This window comes from Neolamprologus brichardi, chromosome 22 (genome assembly GCF_056152115.1).
Source record: "Neolamprologus brichardi isolate AB-2024 chromosome 22, ASM5615211v1, whole genome shotgun sequence".
NCBI lineage: Eukaryota > Metazoa > Chordata > Actinopteri > Cichliformes > Cichlidae > Neolamprologus > Neolamprologus brichardi.
In genome coordinates this window covers 11,144,298-11,172,109 of record NC_142124.1, presented here as the reverse complement: position 1 = coordinate 11,172,109, position 27,812 = coordinate 11,144,298, and the positions used below count along the sequence as shown (strand labels likewise).

At 39.7% G+C, this 27,812-nt stretch overlaps 1 protein-coding gene across 1 annotated transcript in view; it reads right to left on the bottom strand.

Moving 5' to 3' along the window:
* Nucleotides 1–403: 403 nt before the first annotated feature.
* The window catches only part of sdc2 (syndecan 2), a 42,825-nt gene continuing 15,416 nt past the window's right edge, over nt 404–27,812 (bottom strand). Inside the window, exons 2-5 of the mRNA XM_006794335.3 lie at nt 9,876–9,990; nt 8,932–9,104; nt 6,857–6,977; nt 404–2,907 (exon numbers count right to left, since the gene is read on the bottom strand). Coding sequence (XP_006794398.1) covers nt 2,744–2,907; nt 6,857–6,977; nt 8,932–9,104; nt 9,876–9,990 — 573 coding nt within the window. The 3' untranslated portion in view covers nt 404–2,743. The remainder of the gene's footprint in view (nt 2,908–6,856; nt 6,978–8,931; nt 9,105–9,875; nt 9,991–27,812) is intronic.

Sequence of the window (27,812 nt, the reverse complement as noted above, 5' to 3'; positions counted from 1 at the left end):
ATCAGCATGATAGTTGTGTGCCGGGAACTTCGTTGCATGAGTTTCCATGGCCAAGCAGCTTCTAGAGGTCTAATGTTTAGGAGACCTTGAATCTTACTCAATAAAAAAAAAAATATAGTCAAGAAAAAAAGCTGATAATTTTCACAGAGGTCACGATGACACCTTTAAAATTTGTTTGTCTAATAAGATATTGAATCTACTATCATTCGAGACAGAAAAACCCACTAAACTGTCATATTTGAAAAGCCGAGTAAATTGCCTGAAACCAAAAATCACTCAGTAACAAACAGCAAAAACGCCTAATTGCCTGTGAGGAGTTGCTACTAATGATTTGAAAATTCTTACAACCAACAGACTCAAGAGGAAATTAATTTTTTAAAAGACGACGGCAAAAGCAGTTGGATATTAGGCCACAATGTTTATTCAGTAGTGTTGTTTCAACTTATAGGTACAATACTGTCAGCTTTTGTAAGACTAAAAAAAAGTTACCATTACAGTCATCCATGCTCACAGAACGCCAGTCAAGTCGCTTACACCCCTCCTCTGTGTACACACCCGACACGTGCTCCCCTTGAGCAAGTACATTTCCAAATGGTAGGCACTTTGAAGGTTTAAAACATTTGTGAATATACATTTATATATATATTTATATTTATTTTCTTATACTAATAAGTAATTGGACTCAAAGGTCAGGTCTCTAATAAAAAGGGGAGGTGAAAGAAAAAGAAAGAAGACGAAAGAAGATGAGGAAATGACACGATGTGGCCACGATGTAGGGAGTAGGTATGGGAAGTAAAATACTTTGAGTCTTTGGGTTTTTCAGTATAGTTCAGTAACTTAGGTCCTATTACAACAAAAGACAAAGGAAGCAGACAACAAAAAGGATCACAGAGAGACTGAAAGAAGAAGAGAGGAACACAAGGGATGGAGAGGTAGAGGAACGAACAGCTGCATGTGGGGGTGGTGTTAGAAGTTTAGACGATACTACATCTACTTCACATTACTGTACATCTAAAAAAAAGAAAAAAAAAAGGCAACTTCACAAACCTGCCTGACAAATAAATGTCTCTTAAGAGCAAGTTAATGCAGATGTATCATTAAAAGGAAAAGACAACTATGACTTGCCGTCATGTGACCATAACCTCTGTTTTTATTTGATGTAGCTACATGGCCACCCTACAGCAGCCAACATGTGGCATTTTAAAACACTTGATTTTGAGATGTAAAATGGCATTAAAACAACTTCTTTAGTTTTTAAACCTGCTAAACAACCTCACCTCTCAGAGAAAGCTCTTTAGAAATGCAAGGACTGACCATAGGAAAAAAAATAGCCCTCAACATGGGTGTCTTGTCAAAGACTATTCCGATATAACACTGTTTTACATATTCTGTGCAGCCTTATGTATCTATGAGTCAGAGAAACTGGGCTTTTCAAAGGTCTTCTGCTTAAGTATGTGCACTGCATGTGAGGATTGGGCCCCAGCCTCGTGTCCAAGAAGTAGCTCGCCTTCACTGAGTAAATCTTTGGGCCTAAAGTACCTACAATGGGACACAGACAATGACACCAGGCAACCAGGGAGGGGGAGGACTGACAGCTCAACTGGCTGTACTCTGTTTATAAAGAAGGTACGAGCGAGGTGATTAGGGGGGAAAACAGAAAGACAGAGAGGAAATGCAAAGGTTAAAGTCTGCTAGCAGAATTTGGGTGCAGTCAGTAAACTTGAGGGACCCATCAAGGAGGAGGAGGAGGAAAGGGGGGGGGGGGGGACTATGAGCCAAAAACACAAGAAGCCAAGGAGAGGTAATACTCCCCCCCACACACACACACACGCGCGCGCACACACACACAAACGCACACGCAAAGCTGGACAACAACAGTGGAAAGCAAAAGCAGTGAATGTACAAAATGGAAAGAGAATGAATTAAAAAGAGAAGAAGAAGAGAGGTTTGTGGATTTCCTTGAGCCCTGACATGTTTTTCTTCTTTTAAAAGACGAATTCCTGCGTTTGGAAAAAAAGAGAAAAGAGGCTACAGCGAGAACAGAACATACAAATAAACAAAGACATGATGAAACGCTCACACTGACCAAAAAACTGATGTGAGAGCAAATAATAAACATTGTAACCTGAAGGGAGAACATTTACATTGACCGTTAACAGCGTTAATATGAAGACCAAAGAGCTTCATTAAAACTACAAAGGCATTTTTTTTAAACATCAGAGAAAAAGATAAATTAACGTAATACACCTTTTAGAGATCAACATCAGACATGCTAGGACAAAAACAGAAAAAAAAAAAGAAAGTAGGTTTGATACAGAATAATTATATTCAATTATTTCCACTTTTATTTATTTTTTTTTCCTTTACAAATAACATACTGCTACAGTTAAAAGTAGTCAGTGACGAAAAACAGCTCCTCTGACAGAAAACAGAAGCGGTCAGTTGCCTCATCTTTACACATCCTGTTTTAATTTTTTTCAGCCTTTTCAAATAATACACAAAATGTTTAAATATAGTCAGATGCCTTAAATGAGAAATGCTTGGTTTTCATTTCAAAAAAAAAAAAAGAAGAAGAAGAAAGAAAAGGTCGTAATTACATTACTCTACGCAAAAGCTTTCCTATTTTACCTTAATCAACTTTAAAACATTTTGTTGTTTCATGTTTAAGCAGGTTTGCTGTTATTGGACTGTGCTGTTCACAGTCCTTCGTGATTTTGTCGAACTGGTGAGGGGAGAGCGGGTTTTATGCATAAAACTCCTTGGTTGGAGCCTTCTGATAGGCTGCGCCGGAGGGTTTTCTCTCTCCCAAGTCATAGCTGCCCTCATCCTTCTTCCTCATGCGGTACACCAGGAGGAGGATGAGGAAGATGGCAAACAGGAAGCCAATAACACCACCTGCAATAACAGCTGAGAGAGGCAAAGACAGGAATGGAGAGTGAATATCAATGCTGGAAGTTCAAATCAATGTCTACCGTGTGTGTGTGTGTGTGTGTGTGTGTGTGTGTGTGTGTGTGTGTGTGTGTGTGTGTGTGTGTGTGTAATAACACCTTAACTATGTCCAAAATAATACGTTTTAAGATTAATTGTGTCTCCATCATATGCAGTCAGTTACACAACTGTTTACTTTAGCAGCTGTTTCTGGAACTGCTGCAGCAAATTTCAGCATGAATGCAATTCAACAGCAATGATGAAAATTGATGGCTTAAATGTGTTGAAACCAGGCAGCAACCCTCACGAATGATTGCTCAGACTAATGCGGTTACTTCACGTCAATGGAAAAAACTGCAACTTGTCTCAGGAGATACAGAGTCGAAGAGTTTCTTAACGTTTAATTTCACCTCTTTCAATATGTTGCTGAGCTTAAAATTTAGCGTTACGTTAGCAGGATATTCGAGCGCCAATCCTTAATTAGTGCACAGTCCTGTTGGCCCGACTGCTGTTGGTTCAGCAAGGTTTATATTTCGTTCAGTGACTGCCGATTGAGGTTTTAGAGGAAAAAGCCTGTGGCATTGGCTAGATCATCAAAACTCAGGCAAATAAACACAGCGAGGGAAAGCAAACAAAAACAGGTCGTTAACACCAAACGGGACGGTAAGGCTTTAACTCGATCCTGCGTCTGAACTGAGCAACTCAGACACCGAGCCAGAATGCAGTTTACATACACACCCTCCCCCTAATCCAGTATTCTTTTGGTACAATGTTAATACGTCTTGATGCATTCTCAATCATCCAGGAAAATAAATCTCCAAAAGTTGATTCTGTTCATCTGGACGTAGCGTTTTCTGGGAGAAACGTTTCGTCACTCATCCAAGTGACTTCTTCAGTCTTAGCTGACTGCAGGATTCCCCAATCTTATAAACAGTACATTTGCATAATGACTGAAACCAGCCCACTGAAGGAACAATGGGCTGTGAGGTCAGTTCCTTAATCATAATTATGCAAATTCTCATGACCATTGATCAACAACCACTGACCAAAACCCACTGATCAAAGACCACTGATCAATGGCCATGAGTACCATTCACAGAGAGTTGGGGAATGGCTGCAATCACAGCATTGTAAGATGACGAAAGATGTACCCTTAGGCCCCCTCCTCGATTCAGAGGAGGGGATGGAGGGGATGGAGGAGGGGATGAGTGACGAAACGTTTCTCCCAGAAAACGCTACGTCCAGATGAACAGAATCAACTTTTGGAGGTACAATGTTAATGTTGTGAAATTTAAAACGGCCGGTCAGTTTACCTACCTAGGTACTTTTAGGCACACCAGCAGCCACTTTATTAAGTATATCAGTGGCCAACTTATTAGCTGTACTTATTTTATTAAGTATACCTCTATTCTAATATAATATTGCCAGCCACTTTTTTTTGGTTCCATTGCCTTCAACTTTGTTAGCCACTGCTAATCCTTTTACCTCTTTTTAGCAGCAAGCCTCAGACCAAATCCAAAAGAACCAAAAATTGCAACTTCACTAGAAAGTGCATTGTTTTGTATTACTACCGTCTTGTACTAATTGCATTACTTGTATTACTGTATTGTATTAATATTGAAAGATATATAAAGATAGCAGAGATAGCTTAGAAATTTGACTAGGCTATTTGGAAGAGGTATTTCTTAGCAGCTACAATACTGAAAAATTGCAGGATGTGATTATATATCCCAACAAAGAAAGCAGTCTCTTTCTTAAAGTCAGTATAAGACAGTGCCTTCCATGAGTAGGAATTTCTTGAGCAAATTTATTGATGTATGTAGCATAAGGAAGCCTTCCTCTGAGTCGCCACCATGACTGTGACTGATAAAGACAAAATGTGCCGGTCGGGCTTTGACCTGTTTTGTCAGACTCCTTTGCCATTGGTGTTTTCTGGTTTTGAACTAGGTACAGGATGTTTTGCTGTTATACTACATCATGTTTTTTGTGACTACTTTTCACTTTTTAAGCTTGAAACAAATTTTGGAGGACACACTGTGCAGTGCACCAGTGGGCTAATAGCAGGCTACCATAAGGGGACTCTGAATGAAATCCACCCACCCTGAAATCCCTCCCTTTCAATTATGCCTGCATGAGGTTCCTTTATAGCTCCTAAATCTATTTAGGGTCTCTCCTGGTGCTACAATCTGCCCTCTGCTGCACCTTAGGTTTCCACTTGTTGACTAACCCTGCTCTCTCGGGGGTAAAGACCCTGCTACACACCCAACTGCTGAGCTCCAAGAAGCAGTAATGCAATACAGAGAGAATTGTGAAAATTACATTATGGGCAATTATTTTTTTTATAGAAGTCACAAGGGGAACGGAAAGTAATGATTATAATCCAGAGGAAGAGAAGAGGTGGAGAAGAGAGAGAAAGATGGTGGGGTTTTGCAGGGGTGGGAAGTGGGGAGAGGACCAGGTATATTTCAATTTTCTCAGACTTTATCCAAAGACTGCATGCAATAATATTTTTTCCTATCACAATCCAAGAGCAATATGCCAAAAGATGAAGTGAGTTGATCAGTGGGAGGAAAATGAAAGGAAAAGTCTTTGAGGCTGTCCTGATTTGTCCTTGTTGATGTTGTTTCTGCATTTTGCCAACACCAGATGGATATCGCAGCAAAGTAGGTGCCAATCAAGGTTTCCCTCAGACACACATGGAGATAGATACAGCATCAGAGAGCACGGCGGTTTTGAGTCAGAAATATTCCTTTCCATCCTCTTATGTATTCAAACCGAGTAACACACACTTGAAACATCCACGATGGTCTGAACTCTGCAAGGTCCCACAGAGGAACATTTATGAAGCAGCTATTCTGGTTCAGGTGAGCGACTTCGGGGATAATATTACTGAGATTTCAGAGATTGTTTGTTGAAAATATGCTCACGTAACATATTATGAAGGAAGGCTGAGGGGATGGAAAGATAAATGACTACTTAAACACATCAAAGAACATAATGATGTTGAGGAACTTTTGAACAAACACTTTGGGAAAATAGGTATCTTGTTTTCCTAGACTTAACAAATTGGCACATCAAAAACACTGAAACAAATATGAATACTATATAATCCTACTCTCTGAAATTTAAGTCAAGTTTTTACAATTCTAATGAGCCTGAATAAACAAAAATCAGTATTTGTTCCAGCAACTTTTACTCTTTGACACAGCCTGGACTCTCTTAGGTAAGCATTGCATGTAATTTCTTTGAGCAGTCCTCAGGAATAGTTCTCCAGGCTTCTTGTAGGACATCCAAAGCTCTTCTTTGGATGTTAGCTGCCCTTTGTTCCATTCTTTGTCATCATGATCACATACTACTTCAATAATGTTAAGGTTGAACTCTGTGGAGGCCAATCCACGACTAATAGTGTCTCATTGTGTCTTTCTATGCAGGTATGGTTTTCAACTAACATGAAAGCTCTTTGGGAATCACTTTGATTGCGCAAAAACACTATTTTATGCATGTCAAAATGTATTATCTTTGACAGTTTTTGTAGATTCAAGTAACAAAACAGGAACAAACGATGCTCTGCCTCAAGATACAATTTAAAAGTGATTCTTTACCAAGTTGTCTGTTGTGTAGAAACAACACTGCTTCAGCCCTCAAGTTAGATGCCCTTTCTATACTTGAAGGACTCATAGGTCAGTGTTAAGTGGCTTAACAACAAAAACATTCCTCTGAAAATGGTCACATACAAGCACTGGGCTTTGAAATACCATCAGAAAACCTTAAGAACTATTTCTCAAGACCACTTGAGAAACTCCCCCCACCCCCCTCAAAAAACCAAAAGTCTGTCTCCTTGGAAGCAAAATAAAAAGAAAGACTCAAGACTTTTGCACAGCACTGTATATTTGGTTTGGTGTCTGCTCTGGCATACTACGACACATACCTGCCAACACCTCCGTCCTCTGGAAGAGGTTTTCAGTGTGGACCTCAACGGGATTTGGAGGTGAGCCGGGGGTGCTAGTCGTGCTAGTCCTCTGCGTGTCCTCTGTATCTGGCACTGGTGCCTGGGTGAAGAGAAGGTGGGGGAAGAGCCAAAAGAAAGTTGTTGTTTTTTTAAAAAAGAAGCTGAAAAATTAAGGGCAAGCTTATTTACTGCTAACTTTCACAATCCATCCACCTATAGTCATTTTTTGCTTTTAGAGGATGTGGGTACATATGTTTTTCTTGGCATGATGGCCAAATCCATTTGAGGTTTCATTCCCAGATGTAAAGAATGTGTTTAATATTTTTGGAACTTTTTTGTTTCCTGCTTTGAAATTTTGATAAATGAAAAGACTGATAAAAAGCTCAAACATGTCCAATATTTTTTATTATGAAATTATAGCTAGCACCCATTTAGCTTAGCTTCACATAAAGAATGGAAACAGCTGGAGGACCAAGCAAGTTATTTTTTCTTGCTTAAGAAAAAAACTGATAGTTAAGGGTTTGTGTGTACAATTTCTGATTCCTTGAAACCTTACAGTGTTGGCAAAGCTTCTAGGAAAATGTACGATTTCAGAGGTAAGCACATGTTATTGTAGCGTCTGGTAATCAGTCTATGCTGTACATTAAGCTTCACTAACTAGCTGTTGCTTTAGTATTAGCTCAGACACATGAGAGGTCATCTAACTAATGTGTGCATTTTCCCAAATAGTTACCTTTTAGAGGAAAAACTAATTTTTAGTACGGCTGTCTACTCAAAAATTGAGGCGGGGTTAAAATGTAATCTGGCCAGTGAAATCTAAAAATGCTGAATAAGGATGAAAATGTAACAAATCCAGATATTCCAAAGAGATTAGTGGAATCCCCTGGAAAAGTAGGCAACAAAAACTGAGCCAGTGACCCCAAGGTTTTTTAAACATCTAGAAAACTAGGCAAACTATTTGGGCCCATGTACTTTTTCAAACAACAGTAAGAAGTGTGCAAGGTGCCAGCGCGTTTGGCCTAAGAGGCACGGACAGTGGCAAGTGGGAAAAAAATGGAACATGTCCAGGTAGGCTTAGGGGGTTGAGACCTTGACGACTAATCCCAAACAGATGTAGTATCCAGCATGTTACAGTAAGAGTGCAACACAGAAATGAAATCTAGGATGCTTCCAGAATATGTGCTTATGTCCAAGAGAGATGTAATCCTCCATAATTTGCAATGGGGCAAAAACAGTGAGATCTGACATGAGCACTTGATCTTTATCCTGAAATCAACCTCGCAGCTTCTGGTATTATAGAGGATTTCATGGCATACTGGGTCAGCTAAAGACATACTGAGGTACTGTGTTACTCTCTGTTGAGTCACGACAGTTACAGATGAGCCACCGTGATTACAAATGACTGAGTCACAAAGTGGCATTATAAAATATAGCTGCTTAGAAAAAACAAATTGAGCTCATAGCAAGAATTTTCCACCAGCAGCATCCCTGGTGGTGTTTCTATGTATCCCAACAGATACAAACACTTAAGACATTTAATCATTTAATGTCTCCTTGAAGGAATAGCTCATTTTTAGGGCTATAATCTTTTCTGCTTCCTTGCAAGTACTTTAGGAGCATGTCTTGAAGCTATAATTAAACCCCCAAACGGCATTTAGCTTAGCAAAGTGAGTTAAAACAATGGGAGCAGTAAATGACACTTATATAACACCTTTCCACTCAACTTTGAACACTCAAAGTCTCATTCACCCCACCATACACACTTTCATAGAATGCTCTTATCTACACCTAAGCACTTCTATCTAACACTCACACACATACTCACACTCTAATGTTGCATTGGGGGCAACTCGGGATTCACTTGCCCAAGGATACTTCAAAACATGGACCGTTGGAGCTGGGAAGGGATCCACTGAGCCTCTGATTGGTAGACGACCCACCTTTCCACCTATACCACAGCTGCCACCCACTTTGAGGCAAACTGCAACATCACTGTCTAAACTCTTGTCTGGTGCTATAAAAGTTCTATGGCACAGACGTAAGTGACATCTTACCTTTGTTGTGAATGGTTTCCTTGGTATGCTCTTCCCGGATTTTTCTCTAACCGGGTCTGTGTCCATTCTCGGGGTGAAATCTTTTGTGGAATCCTGGGTAGGTTGTCCTACACTGGGCTCGATATAAACCATAGTGACAGTCACTGATTCCTCTATCGCTTCTTCACCACCACCTAGAAGAAACACGCATATCTGGTCAGTGTAATTCTTGCTGCATCCTTAATAGGAAGTTAGTTTCACTGAATGTTATAATACAGAATAAAATGTAAAGATTATGATATGTGGGTGCAAAGAGGTAAAATATGGATTTACATTATATCAGTATGTCTGGAATTACACACTTTGTCTTGCTTAATTTCACACTGATGGAATTCATTTTAATGTATTTGCAGTTTTAATCTCCAATAGAATATAGAGTGGCAGAGTAGAATAATAGGATATACACTCTGTACAGTATTGAATGGGTTATTGATCACAGTCTGCGCTCCTTTTACCTACTCTGACCTTTTCTCTGTGGATTTATACAACTCTCTTCGAAAATAGAGTTACTTTTGACCAAGGAATGAGTGTTATAAAGGTGCTTAAGGCGAGCAGAGCAAAGAACTAATAAAAAAAAAACACGTAAAATGTGCACACTTGCCCACAGCAGTCTCAGTGACAAGGCAATCTTAATTTAAAATCGAGTGAGAGAGAGGCAGCGAACAAAGAATAGACAAAGGTGAGAAAGGAAGGTGATTAAGGAAAAAGAAGAGGGGGGAAAAAAATTATGACCCAGCTCAAGTCTGCTGGTTAATAAAAAAAACTAACAAAACAACTCAGAGCTCATAAAAGTTACATGCAGTGGACAGGAGAATGGATGTCATCATGCCTCTGAGAGATTACTTGCTAAGACTTTAAGTGAGCGTCTTCACCCAACTCCGTCAGCATGTGTGCAAATGTCTTACCTGAGCCAGACCCTGAGTTAAAGTCATCATCATCTTCAGGGTAGTAACCTCCTGAGCCTGTGTCATCCAGGTATAGGTCATCAGCCTGTGAGGAAATCTTGGGTGCTTGTGCTATCTGTAAAATAACAAGATAACAAGGAGTTGAAGACTCATGCGACTTTTTTATACATCCGATTTACTGCTGACATGCAGGAGTTTCACATAATCACGTATCCTGTTTTCATTACATTCACAAGCTTCAATCAAAATCTAGTGTCCAGCTTTTTTATTTTTGTACCGTTTAAATCATTATTAACTCTGCTTTTAGCACACTTTAGTTGTTTACTGTTTTAAATGCCAGAAATAAACACCTCCTTTGTACTCAAAACTGCTATCAGTGAAATTTCTGAAGAAGGAAATACAAAGACTAAAATAATAGGTTGCAGTCTTCACTGCGAATTAGGAATTCTCAACATATTAAACACAGCATATGCATAAAATACATTAACATATCACCCTTTGTTTAAGCTTAAGCAGCCAAGATTTACACTACCTTTAACGTGATAACATTCTCACAAAATTAGAGCCCAGCCAGTATACAATTTTTAAGATTGATACCTTTTTATTTTTGTTTTATTTCTTTCTGACATACGAAACAAAAAGATCTGTAGTTATACAAATCTTATATGTAGTTATTAATTTACTTGTTACCAATCTGCTCATTATAAATGCTGATACAGATCAATCTTAACTGTACAGACTGTCATCGGCATCACTAGAACTAAACTGCTGGAGTAGATGACACCTGTTCTTTTTTTTTTGACTTCAATGAAGCACAGATGACTAACCAGTCAGAACATGTAGCTTCTCTCTCAGCATCATCGCCTAGACAACAGCCCAGTGTAGTGGGAATGTTTGTGTTCTGGCTTAATGGAGTGATTGGCTAAAAAGAACATGGTCTGACAGTGAATGTGTGTTTAGAAAGCACCTCCTGACGTGCTGTGTAAGTTGAAATTCTAACAGGAAATAAGATAAGAAAAGAGATTTTCCAGCACCAGGTGGACATTGGGAAAAATATCAGTAAGTGAGTATGTTAGACACTGCTATGTACATGTTGTGTTGAGTGTGTGTGACTGGACTAGCTAAAAATGTGTCCATGGCAACATGTATTAAAGTCCTATTCGCCAATCTGTGTTTGGCTGTCCTGCCCCTTCTTATAACAATAGCCCTGCTTTCAAAAGACCCCCCTATACATAGTTGCTGTGCATCTGTGTGTTTTGTACCATTTAGCTGGTTGCTACAGCTCCACGTCTGCCCTAAAGATATTTTGATGATTATAAAAGGGGGAAAAAGAGGTTAGACTGCAGGAAATCAATTGGCTTGTCTCGAAGTCGGTTATTTTATTTCTTTTTAGGAAAATTGGCCAAAACCTCTCATTTATACCAGTTTTACATGTTCCGTGTTTGAACACAGCTTGTTTGAGTTGCTTGTTTTGGCTGCTCAGAAGTCAAAAATGCAAAGTATTTATCTTGTAGTGACATAAAACACTTTAAAAGCAACAAGACATTTTGGCTTATTAAACGCTCTTACTTCTGTGAATTAAAGGAAGCAGAGGAGACAGGAAAAGTTTTCCTTTCAGTTGCATTCCTGATGTTTCTCTGCATTTCCAATTACACTAAGTATTCTAACACGAGCGTTGTCTGCATTGCTTTTAAGTCATTGTGCGCACATATGTGTTTGGCCTTTCTTTCACGACTCCACACAGTCACTCTCCATAACAAAAGAGGCAGGGAGTACACAGCAGTGTGAAAGAGGATAAAGGAAGACAGAAGGGAGATGAAACAGAACAATACGTTTATCCATCTCTCCTCTCACAACTGACTTGTGGAAAAAAGGCCTTTCACCAGTGAACCACCTGATCAAAGAGCGAATTTGTTCAAAGCAACTTTATCTTAACCTTTCTTCTCCTCCAAACAGCCCCCTCCCCCACGGGTCTATAGGCCTTTATGCACTGGAGATATGGGCACAATAGACCAAAAGGAGGTAGGCCACAGATTAAATAGTGACAAAGACCACTAACGAGATTGAGGCCACACACACATGCATAAGTATACATGTTTTACAAATGCATGCAAGCATTCATAAATATTAATTAAGGTAGGTAAGACACATATTAGAGTGAGCAATTGAGCATATCACATTGTTAAACACTTGAATGAATAAAACAAAAAGTGATATACATTTTAGTAGCTAATTATAGTTTTTTTTTTTTAAATCTTGGGGTGTAATTGTTGTTATATATTTTGTGATAGTATACTATATACACGGTAAAATCATTTTTTGTGAAGAAGTTCAGCTTTTTGTGAAGAATAGTAACTATTCTTGAGAAAACATTAAAATAGTGCATTGCATTGCATACATACATGCATACATGCATACATACATGCTTACGGTGGTTGCAACAAGGCTACATCAAACTGTAATGACACTCACATCTCTCAAAAGCAGACAGGAAAATCTCTCGAGATTGTCAGACATGTAGAGACTTTTTTTCCCTTTTATATTTCAGACGTGTAGGTACAAAACTGTGTGAACAAAGCTTTTGGATTAGAGTGGATCACCTGTGCAAGCTTCACTGCAACGCAAAATCAGTGCAGATCGGAGAGGACGAAAAGGTCTGACCTCGATAAACTTCAGCGACTCTATCTGACACTCAGGGAGACAAAGAAACTAAAAAGCATGTGTTCTTGTGAGTCTACACAATATAAACTTGATAAAGCTGACTTTATCACTAACACAGAAAAGTGTGTGCACAGACACAACAGGCCTGATAAACGTTGCTCTCTTTCTCTTTATCAATCCAGTGACATTTACAGTTTGTTTTCTGCTTTTAGCCCTTATCACAGCCTTTACGCTGACCCAGACATCAATCTACTACCAGCTAAAGCAGGACACACACCAAACCCTAGCTACCAAACAGATTTGCCGAAGCCCACTTTTTTAAATTACATTGCTTCACTGTTGTGTTGCTGCTCTAGTCTAAGCAACAGTTACCTAAAAAGTTCCATAGTGCTGTAAAAAGGATTGAGTGCAGGAAGAGGTAGCGATAAGGATCTAATAGGAACTATCCAACTTAGCAACTTTTAGCAACAATTTCATAAAGCCATCTATTACACAGCAAAAGATCAATTTAAAGATTACTTCTTATAAACCCAGAAACCAATATACTGTCCTTTTGCTCAAAAAGTACCCATTAAATCAGAAAAATTGGAAATAAGTAAGAATAAGAAATAAGAAATCCAAAAACTAATGTAAAATTTCAGTGAAAACAAAAAATTAGACCGGCAGTAATTCAGTCTATAATCCAAAGCAATATCAGTATACTCTTTTCACAGGGTGCTATTTACTCTGCTTGGTGTTAATAGAAGTACTGAAAAGTGCCTTCTTCGGTAGTCGCGTGCAAAAGTCTTGAGCGACCCTTGTTTCTTTATATTTTGCTTCCAAGGAGCCTGAAGTTCTTATCATTTTTCAAAGTGGTCCTGAGCAACAGGTCTTCAGGCTTTCTGGAGGTCTTGCAGAGATTTTCTTTGGACATTTGCTGCTTTTTCACTCCTTTTTCAGAATGTTTATTTATGTATTTTTATAAACCACTTTTTTTTGTTTATGGAATGGACCTGTATATGTCTACACATAGCAGACAACTTGGCAAAGAACCAACAATCCAACAAATCGCATAAGCACACTGTTCTCATTTCTTTAGCTGAATCTACAAATAAGGGTAACACAGTTTGATGGGCATAATTCTTTTTTTTGTACAATAAGGTTTTTTCCAAAGCGCTATTAGCTAAAAAAGGTGTCATTTTGGAGCACGGTATGCTTGACAGAGAATGGAACAGAAGGCAGCCAACATCCAAAGAAGAGCTCTCAATGTCCTTCAAGAAACCTGGAGAACTCGGTTAGATTGTGTTGAAGAATAAATGTGTTTGAACAAAATACTCACATTTAAGCTTGTTGGAATTGCACAAACTCTTTTTTTGTGTCAGTAAAATGTTTCAATAAATCACTGCATCTATTTCCCATTTTCCTAGCAAAATATAAAGGAATAAAGGGTGGCTCTTGAAGGCTTTTGTACAGCAATATATCTGCAATCAAAGTATACCCAGGCACCAGCAGTCATCCTTACTCTGCTCTATCAACAATGACATTAGCTCCATATGCAATAGCATATTCATTCTCTGCAATGAACCTATGCCCTGATATGGGCCTGGTTTAATTGTTGATGTACGGCCATGCAACGTGCAAAAGGTCTGTCTGAGTCTCACTGCAGCAGCAAGTCAAATTGGTGTTAGTGGAGGCGATGCCTTGTACTTTAATCCAGACCATGCCCACATCAACATTACTAATCTTTTGAACTTTACAACGAGAATATTTACTTTTCTGAGAACCATAATCTTTCCGTTACAAATAAAAAGTTGGCCGTCTAAGAAAGCAGTATTCAGTTATACATTCCTAGTTGCATGGTGTAGTATAAACAGTACCCTGTGAAGGTTGGCACTGCCACTAAAGTAAACAGTTGTGGCTTCAGAGGTTGCTGTTCATCAAGAGTTATAAAATACTTGGCCCTTTAAATGTAGGTTCAATACCAAACCATAGAGCTGCTGGCTTTTTGTCTTATTCATTTGAGAGAAAATCGGCTCTGTCATGGCCTTGATAGAACTATCCAAACCTTTTAATCATCACGGTGAATAACTAGAGTCTTGTGCCTTCCCATAAATGGGGACACACAAGGGCACTGTCTGTAGACAGACACACACACAGAATCTCATTTGGACACCTTAACAAGCAGATCCTACACAGTCTGACCAAGCTCACAGACAGTGAAAGGCAAAGAGATAAAGGGATCGACAAAAACGGAGCAAATGAAGGCAAGCAAAAAGGAGGGCGAGCTGCTGTAATGAGGTAGTGGCTTGCAATGTATGCTCTATTAGTTGTTAAGAGCTGCCGTATCTGGCACCTCTGCCTGATAATGAACTAATAGGCCAGCAGGAGGTCTGTCCGGCTGCATTTTCCTGTCACTCTGTCAGGTTAGCCAGACATCCAACGAATGCATGAAGATCTTAAGACTAGGATTGTGCAAAACAGATGACAGAAGGAGGGCAATGACAGAGGAGAGTGATGATAAAAGAGAGGGTAGTGGTGGACAAATGAGGGAGAGGATGAGAAAAGAGAGAGGGAGGCAAGGGGGCAATAAGCCACTGCTGAAGAGAAGTCTGTAGCCTCAGGATGCCCTGCTAAAAGCTTGTCAAAAATTGCTATGTCCATGTCTAGCAGGGTTTTTAAGGCATTGGGTCTATATGTACATGTAATATTTGCACCTCTCTTTTTCTATAAGAGACGGGACAGTAAGAATTAGAGGATACATGTGGGTGAAATGGAGCCATCTGTGCCTGGGTCCTCACTTTCTACTGTTGACACACTGCTCTCTCCCCAAACACAACAAATATTAGCTCAACTTCAATTCAGGCCAGGGGAAATATTGTTCCTCAAAGGAATGCAGACACTCACACAAGCATATGCGTGTCCATGAAAGAGCCCATGGGACACACGCATGTGCCAACACAGGAACACACACACACACATATCCAGCCCTCACATCTTGAAGGCGCGAGACGAATACACAGACACGCACATCATAACACCAACTTCAGAGAGAAGAAAATGTGGAAAACAAGTGCGCAGGGGCCAGAAGACAGACAGCGTCTCAGATCTTTCCTCGCTGGTCTGACGCTTTCTCTGGTTCTTAACAATTTTTTAAGTATACCACAGAACTGCAAGGTGCCTGCAAAAGAACTACCAAAGAGAGGGGAAAAAACTCTGCTTTTCAAGCACTGTCGTTGTACTTCACATCTTTGCGCTTTACAGGAGTACCTTCTCAATATTTAATCAGAATGTCTGGAGTATATGCACTTACACTAGCCACTTTCAGATATTCCTTCAGCTTAATACATTTCCTTTCTTTTATTAGACATTGTTTCAGGGAGCAAATTTACACTGGTGAAGCGGGCTACATCATATTAATGATTTATTATTGGACAAATTTAAATGTTAAGTGGCTCTTAAAGGTTTGATGTGTTTCAGAGTTGGAGGATGTGGGGAAATGCACCGACAATAACTTGATAATTATCTGAGACTGGCAATCCTAATGCCGTACTTTGTTAGCATGCAGTTGGAAGACATTACGGTACTTAGTTGTCATCTAGACTGCGTGGAGATGCTTCACTTTTTGACATCTTTCTAGCAAAATAGCTGCAAATTAGAAACCTGCCATGTGCCGTCTTGTGCCACAGAGCTGAGACGTAATAAGATTCACCATCTTTGCCTGAGAATAACTTATAATAAATAATATAGATACATATTTATAAGTTGTATTACCATTCTTTAGTTCATGGGTTGTTTGTGAGGTAATGCACATGTCACAGAAATTTTAAAAAAAAGAGGAAAAAGGAAAGAAAAGATGTGAGCATTCAAGATGTTGCTTTCCACAGCAAGGGTTTAGGCTTTGAAGCACTTAGACATGCTAGACTGAAATGTTATAACACACTTCTTTGCTTTCTTGTGGACAGCTACATGAGAAGAGTAATGCCATTCTTATTTATTCTGTAGTGAAAGCAGGGGATGAAAAAAAATATGTGATTTAAAGACAAAAAAGGGTTTAAAATAGGAAAAACAACATCTACCAGTAACTTTAAGGATGTATAGACTGCACTCATGAAAACTATTGTTCTATGTAGCCTTAAGTCCTAATTTACTACATGATTACTGGAATATCTCTTAAGTTTCATAACATCAACATTCTTTATGTGTATCCTGTATTAGCTTTACTCTATGGAGCGCGCTGTCGGCTTGGTTCTGTCCTGGAAGTCAATAATACGCAAAGGGCAGGTGTGTGTAAGAAAGACACAGTGAAATAAATAGTGTGTTAATCCCTAATTAACAAAGTAAAGATGGCAGATTGGCCTGCTGGACTTTACTTTATCTGTTCTACTTGGCCTGCTGTAGTTCAATAGAGGAGGTCAATATAGCAAGACAGTCTGCTGAGCAGCACCCGTGCTCTGCCCTGTTTCACCCTCCTGTCCACAAACCAAGCCCACTCCCTTTTTCTCCCACTGTCTCCTTCATATCCTGGACTTCATCACAGCAGACAGGACAAAAACAGCAGAAATAAGGAGGGAATGCAAGCTGAGAGGAGCACACGAGACGGTCCTCCTACACCCTTAGGCAGAAGAAGAGGAAGAGGCAAAGATTCACTTAGTGGAGGCATTATTTCCAATGTCAAGGTCTAAGTAATAGTCCTGGAACCTGTTGCATCAGTTTCAATCCTTAAAATTAAGGATAAATCCACTTTAATTGAGGGCAGCTAAGTAGTTAGTTTCACAATAACAAATAAATCACCTGTAATCAAAAGACTGTTGCAGAAAGGGATGATTTTATCTGCATAGAGCAAAGTATTATAGCGAGAATTACTAGAATAACGCAATAAAGGAAACTAGTATCTAAATATTCTGTAATTAAAAATCCAACAGTTGGTTACCATCTCACTTCTCTTTAGTAAGGTCATGATATCTGAATCACACTTAATTAATCCTTCACAAATAAAAATCGTCAGTCCTTTCAGAAACAGCTGCAAGATTTTGCTACAATTAAAAAGCAGCACGATTCACAGCAAAACTCAACTAGCCATTCGATTAGGCACACCCATTCATCTGGTTGTTAACACAAATATCTAAACAGCCAATCATACACCAACTTAATGCAAGATGACCTGATAGAGTTCAAACAGAGCATCAAAATGAGAAAGAAATGTGATCTAAGTGTTATTTTCCCCACTTAAACATCTCCAGGGTTTACACAAAGAAAAGCAGTTTTGATGTTTTTGACATCAGAGGTCAGAGGAAAATGGCCAGACTGCTTCAAGCTGATAGGAAGGAAACAGGAACTTAAGTAGCCACTCATTGCAACCAAGCTATGCAGAAGATCTGAATGCACAACACATCAAAACCTTGGAGCAGATGAGGTACAGCAGCAAAACACCAACCTGCCTTTTATCAGTGGTTCAGGTGGAGGGGGTATGATGGTGGGGGGGACAATTTCTTGGCAGTTCTTCCAGTAGGATAATGCACCATGTCATTAAGCACAAATGATCTCAAACTGGTTTTTTGAACACAACTGTTCATTCGCTGTACTGAAATGGACTCCACAGTCACCAGATCTCATTCCAATAGCGCTGACAAATATGCAGCGACTGCACAGTCAATAAGGAATAAAATCTCTGGAATGTGTCCAGCACCTTGTTGAATCATTGCCATGAAGAATGAAGGCAGTTCTGAAGGCAAAGGGGGGAGAGCAATAACATCAACTTTTCCTTCAGGACAATCTTTTATGAGGCATGATTTATATCTGCTTTGTGAATTTGAGGCTGAAATTGTGTTTGCCGTTTTCAGCTAACTGCAGGAGTATTTCCTCTGAGTTTATTAAATACTTGCAACCCTATAGGGTTTCCTATAGGATGTGCATCCTGGAAATAAGAAAGCTGAGCCTGTTTATAGAGGTAACAACAGTTAGCGTAACAATACTTACAAGAGTAAAGAACAATCTGTACTGTTCTACCTCGGGCAGGTGAGCTGTCGCACACAGACTCAGTGTTACAGTAAAATCAATTTTTACACAGCAGCCGGTCTCAGATTGAGTCCTGAACTTTGCCACATGTTTTGTGTCATAGTGTCAGCAGAAATCCGAACCCTTTACTAAAGCCGAGCATATTTTTCTGGTCTAGATTAGTTTGTTTTTTTCCTTTTTCTTCCTTAAATGGAAAAATAATTATTTGCTGTACTGCTTAAATCACTACCTGTGTGCATATGTGTTTCTAAAATAGCTGCTGTGACCTCTCTAATCATTAAAGTAACCACCAATTTATAGCAAAAGGCAGCCTAGTTACGATTAATAACCAGGCTGCCCGTTGCTATGATAATTTATCTAACTACAGTGAGGGACATTTTATAATACCTTGAAGCAGTGAGATAAATTATTACACACTGGCAGAACTTTTAGTGTAGAGGAAATCAGAAAAAAACAACAACACACAAAATACAGCTTTAGTGTGATAACTAGCAATAAATTATTATGCTTATTTATTTTTTAACCTCAAATACACCTCTCACCTCTACCAGCAGTTATCTTGAGCTACTGTTTCAAATACTCAAAGCAAATGATATATGTTGCCCCAATAGCGCAACACATCCAAACATCACACTGGTCCCACAAACACCTGCTGAAGGTTTAACAAGCTGACAGCAAAGATGGACAGAAAACAGGTCTCTGTGAGTCATGTATGTGGGCGGTGAGCATTGTTTGGAAAATGTAAATAGGAAGAAGAGGCAGTAACAGCCACCCACAGGACTGCCAGTGAGGACACTAACACTGACTGGTCAAAAAAGGTTAAGAGTGCGTGTGTGTGTGTGTGTGTGTGCGCGCGCGTGTGCGTGGGGGGGGGGGGGGCATGTGTCTGTCTGCCTGCCTGCCTTTGTGCTCTTTTGAACCCACTCTAACTTTTATTGCCCTCCCAGGGATCATAATAAGGAACTAATTGATAGTCTTTGAGCTGTGGGCTGAGGAGAGGGGGAGTTCCTGCAGGAAGTCAACACAAATCAAACTCTCTCTGAGCCCTAAAGGTCTGGAGCTATTCCAGCTGAGTTGCGGTGGGTTACAGTCGCTGTGAGCATGTGTGTGAGAGCATGTGTGGGTGGGAGTGAGGCCGACAGAGAGGAAATAAGAAAGAGAGCAACAGTCTGGAGTTGACATTTATGGAGTTTTCGCATCAACTTCTCTATGAGTTGCCTCATCACGTAATGACATAAGCATCCACTTTTGATCTAGTAACTGAAGATTACAGTTGTATGAGGTATGAGAGACATCAAAATGCTGCCTACATTGCCATATTGACCTTTAAATTGCTCAAAAATTATTCCTTCCAATGTGCGTAGAATATTTATAAGTTTTCTTTTGGTAAGCAGAAAATAAATTTGATGAATTTGACATCTCGGAAAAAATACTTGCTGCTGTACCCAACCCCCTCCCTCCCCTGCATTTAAATTTCTCACTGCCCCTGAAGGATGAGATCACATTGCCCTTGTAGGTGAAAGGCCCCCACCTTCAACAACCTGAGCACAAGGACAGCATGTGGGTGCATTGGGCTCAGATTCACATCGTCTCCCATTCCAAAACAAACAACTGTCTGACAGAGAAAGGCATACAGTACATTCCATGGGGCTCAAGCCCCGCCTTCCCCCCACCCCCATAAGACGGGTGGCTGGAGCGAGAATGGTTTCCAAGTCAAGCTACCAGGGATGTTCGCTCTATGATGCACTGTGGGAAAGATCATGACCTTCCAACAACTAAAACCCACTGCTAAATGCAATTAAAAGATTTTTATTTTATTTTGTTCTACTGCTGACCAAATCATAGCATAACGACAAACACCAAAGAATAACTGTTACTAACACAGACTTCTTTGCCCAAAGACTTGCTCATTTCCTGGCACCAGAGACTCAAAAACATTTGACATCTCAGTAATGAATCACACATTTGCAATGCATGAAATAATCATTCATCACAATACAAGTTTGTAATGTTTGAAAATATATATATATTTTTTTTTCAAGTGAGTACAGACCTGTGTGTAAGAACTCAAGAGGTATCCTTACTAAGTGGGCTTTAATATCTTCAAAAGCTATTCTGTGATGTTCAGGATGAGAGGCTCAAAGGGTTTTTACTTTGGTGCAAAAATATGAGCTGCCCTTCCACTCTTCATACTGTACCCTTTCTTGCATACTACCATTAAAAAGGATGAGCGCAGCCTTCTACAACTTTATGTCCCTATAAAAGATTAAGGAAACGACTCTGAACTGCGGAACAATCGAGCGAGGCAGTCCCTTCTGCGAGTGCTGCTGCTCCATGCAGGTGTCGCCTGACTTCCTCAGCCTCTGCTGCTCAGCAAACACACTGATTTCTGAAATACGACAGATCAGCTACTGTAACTCTTCGCTGCACAGTGAGAACATTTTCTGCCTACAGAGAGGGTATCTCAGATTAAAACTGCCTGCTTTTGGAGGGATTTTTGTTGACGAACAGTGAAATGTTGAATTAGGTGATTTTTATGGACATGCTAGTGACGTGTCCAGTGAAAGAGCTTATACCTTACTGTAGAATTATATACGGACATTACTGTTACCAAGAAAATGAAACCTAGTGATGATGGCAACATACACTGTGTGGTATTTTTAGCGTAAAACTTAAAATCTATTGACTGGAATATCATTAAAATTTGTAGGTGAAAAACATCAGTGATCATGTCCCCAGAAAGCATCATCATCAGCTCAAAAAATACTTTTTTCACTTTCGTTTGAGGCCTCTTAACATGCTCAACTAAACTGATGACACCAGCTACTCATTAGCATCATGTCAGTTGTATGCCTGTTGCCTTTTGCATGCCATTTATTTTAGCTAGAGCCACCATCTTGCCTAACTGAAGCCTTGAAGGGCTGCCATGTTTCTTCGAGAACAAACAAAAGCGAGTCAAAGTTCATTCCGACAACTCCCACTAACAATGAACACCTTCTGGCAGCAGGGATTTAATTGCTACTTTCAAACACAGCTGCCAGAGTTTATTACTCTAGCTCGTACCATGCAAACTGCACACGTGGGCTCCTACCTACACTAACATGCTGCTTTTGAACCAAAGCCACATGCACCTCTGTTTGGAGTGAATCTGATTTCCTACCCAGTATTGCTTCCCAACAGGAAGAAAGTCAATTTCATAGTCCCCCCACCCCCCCCGAAAAAAAAAGATGAAAGAACCCCCACCACTAATATGAAACACAGTCCAATCCCCTAAAATTGTAAAAAAGTAAGAAATCAGCGTATTTTAAAAAGTGACTGCTCACTGAAGTGTTGCAATTATGGGTCTCTGTGGCTGCATCAGTGTAAGAATATTGATTCTCTCACGTGCTGTGCACACATTACAGCCGAGTTACTTCATCTCAGACCGCTAAATATTTCAGCACTGTAATTAAAGGCTGTCTGATCCTGTCAACTGGCTTCTCTTGGAGCGCTGATCACATTTAATGTAAAGTTAATGTAAACCTTCTCACTGTGAAATTTGCCCCTCTGCGCTTTCCACAACTTATAATGAGGGGAACAATGTGGAGCTCATGTGGCTTCAACATGGCTCTATTTAGAAATACCTCAGTGCTGTGGTATCCACGCTCATGGACCGTAACTAGCTTTTTTTCTTCTTCTTCACTGCCTTTTGGACAAGAAGGAGCTTTGCAGATTCCCAGGCCGAGTGAGCACTGCTGCTCTCCCTTGACTGAATCACTCCTTCTCTACTATAACTCCCATGCTTATATGGCCACCGGGTGGGAATTGGGGAAAATTCTCCACTCCGGTAAATGGCCTCTGATATGCACGGGAAAGTCTAGATTCTTTGTCAACTATGAAACTCTACACACTGGAAAATGAGTTTTCCCTTCTAGTCATCTCTTGTGCAGAGAAACGGTGAAACTGTACGATTTGCTTCGGCAGAACAGCCCTGCTCCCTTCAGACTGGAGAGAAATATGAAGCTTCAGAAAAAAGCTTGCGTTCAGCAGCGAAGAGAAGAGCATATGGAGTAAGCGAGGGTATTTTAAGTGCATTATATAAAACAGGTTTCATATTCTCTATCTGAAAGATAGTAACCCACAAACCACTAATCAGCACCATGTGAACAATCCAGAGTTTCTCCATTTAGCTGGAAGTGATTGCACAGCCCATAACATGAACACCACATATCAGAGGCTCGAGCCACTTAAAGGCTCTTAAAATGGAGCTGAGCCATGTGTACACAACAGTGAACTGCTGTAAGAGAGACTCGACGTGTTTAACAAGAGTAGAAAATAAAGTTTTACCAACACTTCAACCGTCTACTGAAAGGGAAGACGATTACTTGGTCAGTCTTTGATTTTTAAGCTGTTCATATTCCAAAACTACTCACTTATAAACTAAATGGGGCAGATTAGCTTCCTCTGTTAAGTTTTAAAGCATCCTTACGTCACATAACTAATCTTCTAATTGATCGAGATGCGCCCACAATGGCTGTTTTGGCTTTAATACCATGATATTTTTTAGTTCTCTTCCTTCATTTTGTTGTAGTCAGTTGCTTTTTTCAGCTGTAATCCAAGGACTTTAAAGGACCAAAACTGTAGGCTTGTATGACTGTCCCTCAGAGCAGACTGCAGGACTGAAGAAGAAGAAAAAAATCCCCAGGTAAAAGCAATAGAATCAGTCATTAACAGAAACACACAGCGAGAGGAAGCATTTTCCTGAAGTAGTTTCTACATTTACTTAATGGACACCTTTGGCTTTTGGGTCAACCTTTCTCAAAATAACCTAAGCCTGCAGTATATCCTGGGGAGAAGCATAAGCATTATGACAAAACCCTATTGTCTCTGAAAGGTCTCAGTAACTCTCTTCTATTCACTCGCTCCCAAAACAACATGAAACTTATCCGGCGCCAGGGCCCTGTATCGGTGCAGTCTTTCACCTGCACCGCATTAATTCTCACTTAGCTTAACTTTTAGGGCACAGGTGCACACTATATGAGACATAAGCCTTTTGTCTATGCATGAGCAGGAAATTAATAGTTATGTTGCAAACTTGGCGTGTGCTCTCCCTGGAGCTGCAGTGCATATTAGAGGAAGTACAATATAGAACATGCATAACTCTCCCCCCCCCCTCCTCATTTCCTGTAAAAGCTCCCATCTTTCAGCTGTGGTATGTAATGCTCACCTCAGTGGGCAGGAACATGTGCGTACATTCACCCCTACTTAAGCACACGCAGTTTTTAAACTACCTCTCTATGTCAAAAGATTTCCTGCTCTCTTGATGCAGGCATACGTGCTGTGGTTGAGTACCATGCGGTCCTGAACTGAAGCAGTTCTGTGTTCGGATGCTGTCAGCAGCCAAGAGACAACACGGTGGGAAAGCTGGGAAAGAGGAATACTTACAGACTGTGCCAACACCATCTGTAAAGGAAAGCAAGACTGAAAACAGGTCTCTCTTTATCACATGTCTTTGGATTAGCCTGCTCAGAGGACAGGCTGGACGGATGGAAAATATTTTCACAATTATTTTTGGACTTCATGTGCTTCATGTGATGTGTTGCATACACTGTCAGAATAATGAATTGTATTAGCTTCCTTCATCAGCGAGAACACACCAAATTCTTATTAGTGCATGAACAAGTAGTTCATTACTTGATTAGCTGCTTGACATGAAATGTTTCATCAACTGACTAATCATTTCAGAGGAAAAAAAAGTGCATCAATAGCTCAAATGTGAGAACTTGCTGCTTACTGGAATTTTGATTGGAAAAACATGACAATTAAAGACAGCTCACTGCACTGTTGTAAACATAAATTTCTATGAACATGGCCTGAAATTAATATTTTGAAATTGGTGGGGAATTTCCCCTTTAAACGCTTCCCAGAGCAGGGATTTATACACCTTGGAGCAGGCGGGTCAAGACCGGTCCTAGCCTGCTATGTCAGGGTGGGTAGCTAGAAATAATAGGTGGGCAATTTGGGACCACCTAGTTAATACATAAATACATGCAGCACATACACACAGAGGCAGGTTCTCACTGTGTATGTCAAAATACTTAACACTGCTATCAATCAATGTCCCTTACAGTTGTAAAAGCAAGAGGGAATAAAAATCAACAGTTAAATATTAACATCCACTAAAAGCTATAAATGCCACAGCCTCTAGATCATATCTAAATAAAAGCATCAATCCAGAGGAAAAAAAAAGTTTTAACGTTAGGTTTCTCATTCAATTGAGTCCTGCTGTAAAAGCACAAAGCATCACACACATATAACTGAATTAGTCAGGCCCCTCCAGCCATCAGAAACAATCGTTGTTGGGGTTTTTTCCACAGAACATGGTGAGACACCTCAGTGATGATCTATTACTGAGAGGAAATTTAGACTTTATGGTGGAGAACAAAAAAACAAGATAGCCAAAAGACTTCCTCATCTAGACAAATTACACCAAATTAAAAGATTTTTTTGCCCCCATGCAGGGTAAGCATGAGTAAATATCTCAACGCTTTAACACACCGTTCTGCTTCATCTTAGTGATGTTTTACGATCCTGATAACAGAAATAGATACAGAAGGTGAAGTTAACATATCGCTTCTGATAGAGGTCCATGTTTACATGCCTTCAAGTGTGCATTATCACAGCTAGATTGACACAAGTTGCTTAAATTATACACAATAACTGCAATCTTTCGCTGAAACTCAAGCAGTGTGATATTCACTGACTACACAATTACACAAACAACAGACATTTAAATCAATACTAAAAGTAGCTGATTGCAGCATCCCTTTTGATATTGAGAGTAGTATTAGTGACTAAGATGTTTTTTAAGCATCATTGCTGATTTTGTTATCACCCTGTACTAAATGATCGGGTGGATAAATAAAAGTGTAGCTATAGCTATGAAGAAAATTCAGTAGAAACCCCACCTCTTTGCCGTCAGCAATGTTTCACTGATGCACAATTTTGCACTTCTGCTATTTGATATCGTACCACTCCATCTCCATTCTGACAAATGATCAGCAGTCTACGCAAGAAAAATTAATTATTGCTGGTGTAACATGCTGCCAGAACGATCCTTTTATGATCTCACCAGATTTACGACTTATTGACTAAACTGGAGACACTGATCTCAAGCTCAACAAACTGAACTTTATTTTGTTTCATTAAACAGTTAAAGTTAATTCTCAAAGTGGGCTGACTACCACAACATTTAAAGTGAGTGAGTATCACACAAAGTGACAGATGAATCGAATTATATTTTACTTATAGTCATAGGTAAATGGAGTTGCATTTGCCAACAACAATAAGAACTTCAAAAGCTTCTCAAGGTTCCCAAGCTGAGATATATTAGGCTGTTTGCTATAAATCTCGGCTGTGCATGTACATACACGCAGACACACACACACACACACACACACACACACACACACACACACCTGTGCCACAGGAAAAAACACACCGTCAGTACAATGCCTTTGATATACACAAGAACAAACAGGCATATATATACTTTTGAAGTGTTGCATATCCATTGTTAGACAAGTTGGTCTACAGCCAAAATACATACATTTTTCTAATTTTGGATGAACACAGTACACTGAAAACTCAAACAACACTTCCAATTGTTGGTTGAGTCTAGTTTTCATAAAATAAATAAATATATATATAAATAAATAAATATATAAAATAGACTCAACCAAAAATACATAATTACTGCTGAATTGTAGCAAAAGTTGCTTAAATTGGGCTAGGTGAGTAATTTTCAGCTGGCCACTAAACTATTCATCCAGTTTCAATGAAAATGAACTCCTGTATGAGCTGCAGCTGTACTGAATGTCTCTAGCCTTGAAAGCTAAGTCAGATTTTTTTTTAAGGATCTTAATATACCCTGCAAGTAATCGCTTATTTCTTTTCTTTCATTGTGTCCGACTGCAATGCATTTAACCCTCGGCTCTCTTCTTTAGGAACATTACTGTTAAATAATTAAATACGTTTGGTTGTGCAGACATCCACAGACAGACGAGATTAAACAAACTTAGCCTCCTAGACGCAACGTCTTGACCTGGCAGTGTAGCATCTAAATAAATTCAGTACAGCTTAGTGAATTGAGGTGGAAAAACCCTGCTACGCTTTCATACCAATTCTTCCCTGATGAAAGGTGAAGTATTATGAAATCAAATTAGCATATACAGATGAGAAAACACGAGTTTATATGATTAAAATGCAACTATCCAACCCTTCTACACAGGTGCAAAATGTAAAAGGAAATAAATGTTGAAACTGAGCCAGGCAGCTATTTCATTTTGTCATATATGGATTCAGCACATTCAAAGTCCATGCCATAATCAGAGTTGCTTTGACCCGTTTAATGACCTCTTCATGCAGTGCGCACATGCATGGCCTTCAATCTTTCTTCCAACCAACGCGTGTACTGTACATACACACATTTCTTCCAGCAGGTAGTCGGTCTGTCAGTCAGCTCACTGGAAAGGGATGAATGCGGTCTTTCAAGCTGCAGCAAGCCTGCAATATCAGCCATTCCAGCGCTAACACAGGTGCTGCTTCTGCCAGATGAGTCAAATAGTAGTCAAGTGTGTGATACTCTCTAAACAGAATACATACACAACGAGAATCATAATCACCTGAGAGGCACACTGGGGCAGCCAGAGCTCTGTGTTCTGCACCACTGACTCACAGACTACTGGAATGCGTTTTGTTTGAACCCTATCACTATAATTAGGCTTTGTGTATGTGTGTGCACTTGTTCCATGATGCTTTAGCATTCTTTGTACATGGACTCTTTGTTCTTGAGCTGGGCAGTTGTTCAAGTATTGGCAAATGCTCGTTGTGTGAATTACATGCTGAAAAGAGCTCAATCTGATGGGGAAAAATATATATTTTTTGCACTTTAACATCTTATCTTCACTCTCCTATTAGCGGTTATACCTCTGGCATGCACATTATGCCTAACATAAAGGTGGACTGCTAAGGGTTTTAAACTCAATGTCCTTAATCTTTAAAACAATGGCATGTACATGCTTCCAGGCCTGAGAGGAGGTCAGTGTAATTAATCACTGACCATGTGCTGCAGACTTGCAGCTAAGCTAATCAACTTGTCTTACTCCAATCAAGTTGCAGAAGCGATTCACTTTCAGCTCAGTAATGGCATTGCACATTCAAGCAGTTTGTTTCTTGCAAGAGAGGCTATTTAATCAATCATTTTTAGGAAACTGGATATTTAAAAAAAACATTACAGTTCAA